The 9,071-nt window shown below is 34.2% G+C and overlaps 1 protein-coding gene across 1 annotated transcript; it reads left to right on the forward strand.

Annotated features, from left to right (window-relative positions):
- The first annotated feature begins 592 nt into the window (after positions 1-592).
- On the forward strand, positions 593-7,491 carry LOC123870719 (rhoGEF domain-containing protein gxcI-like). The gene is made up of 8 exons (XM_045914098.1): positions 593-654; positions 1,956-2,003; positions 2,209-2,292; positions 2,926-3,084; positions 3,699-3,806; positions 4,513-5,472; positions 5,641-5,805; positions 6,008-7,491. Exons 1-8 carry the CDS (start codon positions 643-645, stop codon positions 7,202-7,204), a joined length of 2,733 nt encoding a protein of 910 aa, XP_045770054.1. The 5' UTR covers positions 593-642; the 3' UTR covers positions 7,205-7,491.
- Positions 7,492-9,071: the final 1,580 nt, after the last annotated feature.

Here is a 9,071-nt window from a genome sequence, read left to right on the forward strand (position 1 = left end):
AATCTCAAATCTATCTGTACTTCTTTTGATGGCAAAATTGTTAGATTTGTAAATTATAGTGGTGACAATTAATCACGTAAACTTAAAACTAAAGCTACGAGGGTTCCAAACGCGCCCAGCCAACAACAAACCACATAGGTAGCTCTTTGGCAACTCATTCCCAAGCTTTCTTATCATTTAAAGAATCCTTTACATTGTATTTTGATTTCTAATGACGAAATCTTTGAATACAAAATGTTTTAGTTATTACAATATAAAACATCGCAAAAAAATAATTAAGCGATGCGATAGCCTAGTGGTTAAGACTTCAGCCTGCAATTCGAGAGTTCCCGGGTTCGATCCCGGTCACGCACCTCCAATATAACACATACCTACATACCTATTTGTCTATGAGATAGGTAGATTCCCCGTGCGAAGTCGAATTGCAATATTTCGACGCGTTGATTAAGACACTGGTAGATATTAATGACTTTATAATTTGTCCCTAATTAGGTAGTAACGGGACAGCTTGATTTAGTTAAGATAATAGATGACACACAGATAAAAGATAAAATATTCATTAGTTGGGTCAGTATATAAATATATCAAATAGCTTTGCGATTTATTTGCATTCAGTTTGTGCTGTGTTAGTGAGGTTACAAAATGGAAACACAGGTACGTATCACTATTCCATTATGACTATGCACTATTTACTCTCCATATAATATTAGGTATAAATGCGATACTTTGTTTATTGGTTTGTCCCTCAATCACATCGCAAAGGAAGAATGGATCGACGTGATTTATTGCATGTTATACTTAAAGACCGATACTACTTCAATTCCGGAAAATAAGAAAAAAAGAGTTTCCACGGGATTTTCTGAACCCTAACTCCACGCGAACGAAGTCGCGGGCATCAACTACTTCCAAATAAAATAACTCATGAAAAACCCCCGACACAAAAAGCTCCATAAGAAAACTAGAAAAGAGCTGATAACTTTCAAACGGCTGAACCGATTTTCTTCGATTATAGCTAAGAACTCTCTCGATCAAGCCAAGCCACCTTTCAAAAAAAAAAACTAAATTAAAATCGGTTCATTCGTTTAGGAGCTACGATGCCACAGACAGACACACAGATACACACGTCAAATTTATAACACCCCTCTTTTTGGGTCGGGGGTTAAATAGATTCGCAAGTGTATCACTGGTTAAGAAATTTGTTTCTACTGAGAAGAGGTAGCAAAAAACTGAGCAGTTACTCATTTCAAATGGCAAAGGCTCAAAAAGCTCATAGACTCATAGTCATCATCATCATTATGAACCGATAGACATCCTCTTCTGCAGGGCATAGGTCTCTTGTAATACTTCCATACGCCACGGTCTTGCGCCGCCTGAATCCAGCGGCTCCCTGCGACTCGTATGTCCGCCTAGTGGAGGCTCTTAGTATCCCAATGTCCATCGGTATTTCACAATAAGCTAAGGTGTTTCATAGCTCCTTGGCTTTTTAACCCCCGACCCAAAAAGAAGGATGTTATAAGTTTGACGTGTGTATCTGTTATCTGTGTATCTGTGTATCTGTCTGTGGCATCGTACCTCCTAAACTAAACTAATGAACCGATTTTAATTATTTTTTTGTTTGAAAGGTGGCTTGATTGAGAGTGTTCTTACTTCTTAGCTATAATCCAAGAAAATCAGTTCAGGCGTTTGAAAGTTATGAGCTCTTTAACCTTTACTTGTCGGGGGTGTTATAATTTTTTAATTTACACTTGTTTGACATATTACGAGTATGTGCCTTGCTTATTGTCACTTCAACTTCGCTACCTATGTAGGGCTGAGTAGCTAACTATACAGGCCTTATGCAGCAAACTAAAACAGCCTTAAGTTGTCACAAATTCTATACTTAATCAAGTCACTGTGCGGCTGTCATGTGCTACTTGGGGTGATACCTAACCCAAGCACCTGTATTTTTTTTGCAGATAATTCTACTATTGTTCGCTCTACGTACTGTTTCTGCTCAACTTATGGTATGTACCCACCAAAATTAAAGTCAAAAGAGTCAAAATCAAAAATCAAATAATTTATTCAAATTGGGTTAATGTGGTAAAAGTAATTTTGAAAATGCTGATTAGACCATTGAAATATTTGCATAATATTACATGCTATATACTTTTGATACGTTAAGTTATATTTGAAACATTACCTATGTTTTCTATTAATTTTTTTTTCTAGAACATACCACCAGCGCCTACGCTGCCTAATTTAGATCTCTCTTCATTACCGGAGTACATGCAGCGATTATTAGCAAATAGACCGGTAAGTTAACAAAACAGCGACCAGTAGACCTAAGGCTGTGATCTATAGAGTGAACTTTAACTTTGCTCAGACCTGAACCAGAGTGAGGGAACTCTCAGTTAATCTAATAAATGTACCTATGTAATCTAATATGTCAAGTATTAGGCTATGGGTGACGTGAAATCATAGAAAAATAGGCTACCTGACGAACCTATGATTATCTCTATCATAGACTTACGATTTTTTCGCTGCCTACCTAATGTCAAATGTAAGAACATTTGACGCCTGTCAGTGACGTTGAAGCTTCGACGTTTTGTCAAAGGTATTCTAAAGTCTCAATTAAAACGAGACAGATAAGTCAGCGATATAACGCTGTCTCGTTTTAACAGGTAGGTACTTAAGTTTGAGCAAAAGCAAAGTGCGCTCTATCGATCTCAAACTTACGCATAGACACAAAGAGCCTCCATTGACTTTGATAAGACTTAAGTTTCAGTCAAAACGAGACAAATTTATGCCAGCGATATATTTAATTTAACGCTGTCTCCTTCTAACATCTTTATGTAGCTGTATCTTAAGTCAAAGTGCGCACTATAGATCGCAACCAGAGTCCAAGTACGATTAACTCTAACTTTTAATAATTATTTTATCTTTCAGTCTGTAATCTACGTTGATAAAGCAAATAATCATGAAGCGGACAAGGGAAAAGCAAGTATTTTACAGGATCGTCTGAATTATCACATTCCTGGACAAAACATTGGCACACCTAAAACGAATACTATGAACCCGATAAGTAATCAAGGATACTCTTCAAATGTAAGTATGAATTTCCTTCAACAGACTCTTTAAAATGCTCTAAAACCTCGGCGCGGCCATAGCCTAGTGGTTTAGACCTCCTATTTGGGGTGTCTAAGTTTGAAATCTATAGAGCGCACTTTGAATTTGCTTAGACTTAAGATTCAGTTAAAACGAGACAGATTTATGCTACCGGTATAACGACGTCGTCTCGTTTTAACAGTGTATTAAGTCTGAGCAAAGTCAAAGTTCGCTCTATAGATCTCAGCCTTAGGTGTGATGTCGAGCATGCACCTCTAACGTTTCGGAGTTATTGACCTTTAAACCACTAGGCTAGCACCTAGTTAAGTCTCCTTTTCGGGAGGTTTTCGGGGGTTCGATCCCGGGCAAAACTCTAACTTTTTAAGTTATGTGCGTTTTAAGCAATTAAATATCACTTGCTTTAACCGTGACGGAAAACATCGTGATGAAAAATGTGTGAAGTTCACCGGATTGGCTAGTATGGCAGGTGGATTAAGCCCGTCTCACTCTTAGATGAGACCTGTACTTAGTAGTGGGCCGGCGATGGGTTGATCATGTTAACGATAGCTTAGCTTCAACGTTCACAAATGATATTAAAATGACCTTATTTTCAGCACATTAACAACATCAAACCTGAAGAACCCCTGTACGTGCCACACGCTCTTAAGAAACCTCACACATATGGAATGCATTTGAGAGGTGATAAGGGAGAAATATGGAATGTAAGTTTTTTTTTTTTTAAAGAATATTAGCCATGCTGCTAATCATGACTAATACTCCCCTTTCCTCTCCAATTAAGCGTAAAGCTTGTGCCAGGAGTGGGTACGACAATAGGGTGGGATTTGAACCGCCGACCTTTTGGAATTCAGTCCGCTCCTCGACCGTTGAGCTATCGATGGGAATCGAGGAGTTTGTTTTTGAGCAGTTCCGTCCATCGCCAAGATTAAATTTAATAGGACGTAGATACCTACCTGATGGGTCATCGATTAGGATAAAATAAAAACTGGTCAAGTGCGTGTCGGACTCGCTCGCGAAGGGTTCCGTATCATCGTCGTACAATACACTATGTAATTACACTGTGTAACATTATGTAATACACTGTGTAATTTTTAATTTGCATGGTGGTCATTTTGAAACTTTTATTAAGTATTTGTAGTTATGGCGAATAGAAATACACATTCTGTCAAAATTTCAACTCTCTACCTATTAGGGTTCATGAGATACAGCCCGCTGACAAACACACAGACGGATGGACAGATGGACGGACAGCGGAGTTTTAGTAGTAGTGTCCCATTGACACGAAACTGAATCTAAATCTGACAAAAATATAGGCACCATCGTCAAAAAAACCGTTAACGGTCTTCAATAAAAGTTTTAAATAACTTTTATTGAAGACCGTTAACGGTAATATTTTTTTGTATGTTTCAGCATTTTAGTGGAAGTCACTTCTATGTCGACTTTGCACCATCAGAATCTATCCATCCCAACCTCATACAAAATAAAGATGACAAACCAAACCATCCCGATACAAATGACAGTAAATTCACAATTCGTGAAAAAAATAATCATTATAAACAAGAACACCCATCGGTCACTACAGTTAAACCAGAATTTTTGGAAACAACTTCTCAAATTATCCCAGAAAAAGGCCATGAAATCATGGAAGCTCTAAAATATAAAAATATTAATAATCCTTATCACCCCTCAATTCCAAATTTCAAATCTGATTTTCTATACTATATGATCCCTCAATATCTGTCACAAGAAATCCCTGATGACTTAGAAGTTCAGAAAGATAATGTTAACCACAATGGTGGTTCTCATCAAAATTTTCCCTCAATCCCAACGCCAAAACCTGATATACTATACTATACGACTCCTCAGCCTTTATCAGAAGTAATCCCTAATGATAGTGAAGTCCAGAAAGATGTAAATGTTAACCACAGTGATGATTCCCATCAAAATATTCCCTTAACTTCAACGCCAAAACCTGTTTCTTCACATTATACGGCTCCTCAACCTTTATCAGAAAAATACCCTAATAGTATAGAAGTTCAGACAGATAAAAATGTTATTCACAATGATGATTTCCATCCAAATATCCCATCAATCTCAACGTCTAAGCCTGATATAGTATACTATACAAGTCCTCAACCTTCATTAGAAGAAATCCCTGCCATCGTAAATCATCAAGGCAGCACAGTAAATTCTAAAGAAAACGAAAATAGTACAGAAACCCCAAAAGAAAGCATTGGTAATGCAATTTCAAAAGATAAAATTGAACAATCCTTTGATGAGATCAGTGCTACAATTGGTTCAAACAAAGAAATTCAATCATCAAAAACTTTTGGAATGAATCTTACTGGCGATCATGGATATGTTTGGAATGTAAGTATAATTTCACTAAAATAACATTAAAACATAAAACTTAAGGTATTTGCAAAATAAACTTTAAAGTATTTATGGTTAATACCACTAGGTACATTTTGAATAGATCCCATATCTGATATACGCAAGGAAAAGAATTTTTAAAAATCCCAAACCACACGTTTTCAGGATTTAATAAAACCTGGACTTCATTACGACGTGGGTGAATTGGAAACAAGTGATACTAATCCGGCAACTGAAGAAAAGATGAGTCCTTTTGAAAAATTAAGAAGAAGGAAGGAAGATACGCCTTCGAATAATATGAAACCAGAATTGGATGAATTGTTAAAAAAGGTGCATAGAAAATTTGAATTTGAATGTCGTAGAAACTTTAAGACATAATATAATAGGTTACATATACCTAGTCTTCGTAACATCTCCAAACGGCAATTTAAAGTTTGGGAGAAATAATTTACTTCTTAACTATTGTATATGCAATAATTTCTTTTATTTATTTATTTTATTTTAGAATTTATGGCTTCTGTTATTTTTACAGGACATTGAAAAATTTATCAAAAAAGAAGTAGCAAGACAGATAGAAAAAGCTTTAAGTAAAATAAATACAGACAGAAACAATGTTAGTGAAAATAATAATAGCGGTGATGTGGAAGCAAAAAAAGAAGAAGCAAATAAGGACAACGCAAATGGTCACAATAATAATTATGGTAGCATAATCGGCCATGGTAAAATCACAAACTTATTCGTCTTCTATCCAAATGATAAAAACTCGATTTTGAGCAAACCAGTGAATGAAATTTTGAACAATGATACGAACGAAAATAAGCCTGACCGTGACGTATCAATAACTGCTGAACCAACAGCGTTGCCTGACATGATAATACCTGCGGAACCTACAGCGTTGCCTGGTATGATAATACCTGCGGAACCAACAGCGTTGCCTGGTATGATAATTACTGCGGAACCTAATCAACTAAACACGATTTTCACTAATCCAACTAATATGAGATTTGAAAAATTCAAAGAAAATGAAATTACAACGCAGACGATTGCAGCAACACCTAAAGTTGATAAAACAACTGTTGAAAGAGCTACAATAGATCCAAACAATCAAACTACCCACAATGATTTTGTAGAAAAAGATGATGCTGCAAATGAGAGTACAGATATTGAGTCAATAGAATCTTATTTAGGCGATGAGAGCACATCTGCAAAAGAATCTTCTATAGAAGATATTAAAACAAAGACTATTATGACTGAAAGTAGTTCTACGGATCCTAGCAAGAACTCTTCTGCCCAAGAAATTGACAGAAATTATGAGACACCACCACAGAGTACAGCAGAATATGTTACCACTGTCGAGAGTGCTGCAATAGATGCTTCTGCAGAACAAGAAGATGCTATAAAGGCCAATACAATTGAGAGATCAACTACAAAAGAATCTTCTATTGAAGATATCAACGCAAAAGCTAATATACGTGAAAGTAGTTTGACAGATCCTAACAAGAATTCTTCTGTGCAGGAAATTGACAGTACCAATGAAACAACACCACAAACCACTATTTTAAACAATGAAGCAACGGCAAATTTTGAAGAATCGAAAAATAGCAAAGATCCTGTGAATTCTTCGACTGATGAATTAAACGAAAATGAAGCCCAAACCAGTAATGAAACGCAAGCTTCACCCAACACAAGTAACGAAGATCCAGAATTAACAACTAGTTACGTCGCTTAAAAAAAAATGGACTCCAAAACTTAATAGGTCAGATACCACTACTGCTCCTCGCTTTTACTTGGGTAATTATAACTTCTTTTTCAGCTGTACACAATCTCTAAACAAACTTAAAATTACAGGTGTATATATTGCTATCTCTTTTATACTGCTTCCCGCAGAAAAGGATAGCGTTAGATTGAAACGGATCAAAACACAAAACTTTTGTTCAGAATGAAACATCTAGTACACAAAACAGTCGTTGGGTTTGCTAACTTTGGATCAAAATTCAATTTTAGGTTACCGCTACGTAGAGTAGGTAAAAGTTTAACAGTTATCATACTGTTAAACTACTAGTTACTGTTAAAGCTCTGCTCAGGCAGTTAAAACTCTGGATCTGGTAAAAATGAAACAAGCGTATAAAATTGAACACAATTTATTTATAAACAATTAAATAACAAATTCTGTTTAGGGTTGATTTCTCAATCGCCAAATCACTAATTTAATATTTTGATAGATTTCCGATATAAAAAATATCAAACATCAAACTCATTCCTAAGTTAAACACTAGTTAAGGCGACTGATAAATCGGGCCTTATGGCACTTAAATAAATCGAAATAATCCTTTATAATACAACTTTTCCAACATTATTAAATTAATTCATATAATCTGAAACATGCTTGATTAAATACGAAATATATTTATTATAAGTATTTATACTAGGTATTTATACAACAAAATATATCGTGACAGTAATAAAACCGATCACATACTAGTACTTTAAAAAACTAAAACGAGTATTTACATTGCTTTCTCGTGTGAAATAACAATGCTATTTGTGTTACTTATATACATACTTATGTGAAAATAGGTTATTTAAGCGATTTAGAATATATTTGTGCAAATTGATTGGTTACAAATCTTTAATTTTAAACGATACTCAATTGACGAAGCTATACAATCTATACATACTTAGTGCCTTCTTTTCTGTAATGTAATCCTTTCCACAATGTTCCATACGTTGTGAAAAGGATGACGTTACTTTCAAACTATTTAGGATACCTATTGTATGTTGTGTAGTTATTAGCATATTATTTTTAAAATAAATATCAGTTATTTAAACAATTATTTATTTAATACACTTTAGAAACACCTGTGATTGTAATAACAGAGGTATATAAAATGTATAAAAATTAAAAACATTCAAATTACATTAAGACGAATTCACTGGGTAAGAATGTACATTTAAGTAATTTATTTAATTTATAAAAATAAACGTGTAAATATAATTTATTATTAATAAAAAATGTGAATAAAACTTGAATTGTTTTATTTTTAGTATTTTTGTATTAGGAACTCTATAGAAATATTTGTAAAATAGTAGGTATAAAATATTATCAATAAAAATACTATAAATAAGTGTATCTGTATTAAATGTTTAACATGTGGCAGGAAAGGGAGGTACATAATATTGACACATACTAGATAAAACAGGTAATGCATACCGCAATAATACATGCCGTTATACATGTATTATAATATTTTCCACATAAAGAGCATCAAAAAAATAACGTTACCGTTTTAAATACCGTTACACGGTAATTTTGTAAAAAATACGTTCTTAACGGTATAAGTATACATTTTATAGTCATCTATGGTACCTATATATAATTCTAAATATTATGGATTACAAATTTATTTAAAAAAATAATTTAAAGAAAATAATATCAGAATCAGAAACCTACAAAAAGTTATTTTTGTCAAACGCTAAGCGTCAATATAAAATTATCTCTAAATGGTTATTATTTTAATGATTTTAAGCTTATTTCGTGGTTAGTATAAATTATATTGTAGATAACCACGATTAATTAAGTGTTTTTTTCTGCCGAT

This window comes from Maniola jurtina, chromosome 13 (assembly GCF_905333055.1).
Source record: "Maniola jurtina chromosome 13, ilManJurt1.1, whole genome shotgun sequence".
Taxonomy (NCBI): Eukaryota; Metazoa; Arthropoda; class Insecta; order Lepidoptera; family Nymphalidae; genus Maniola; species Maniola jurtina.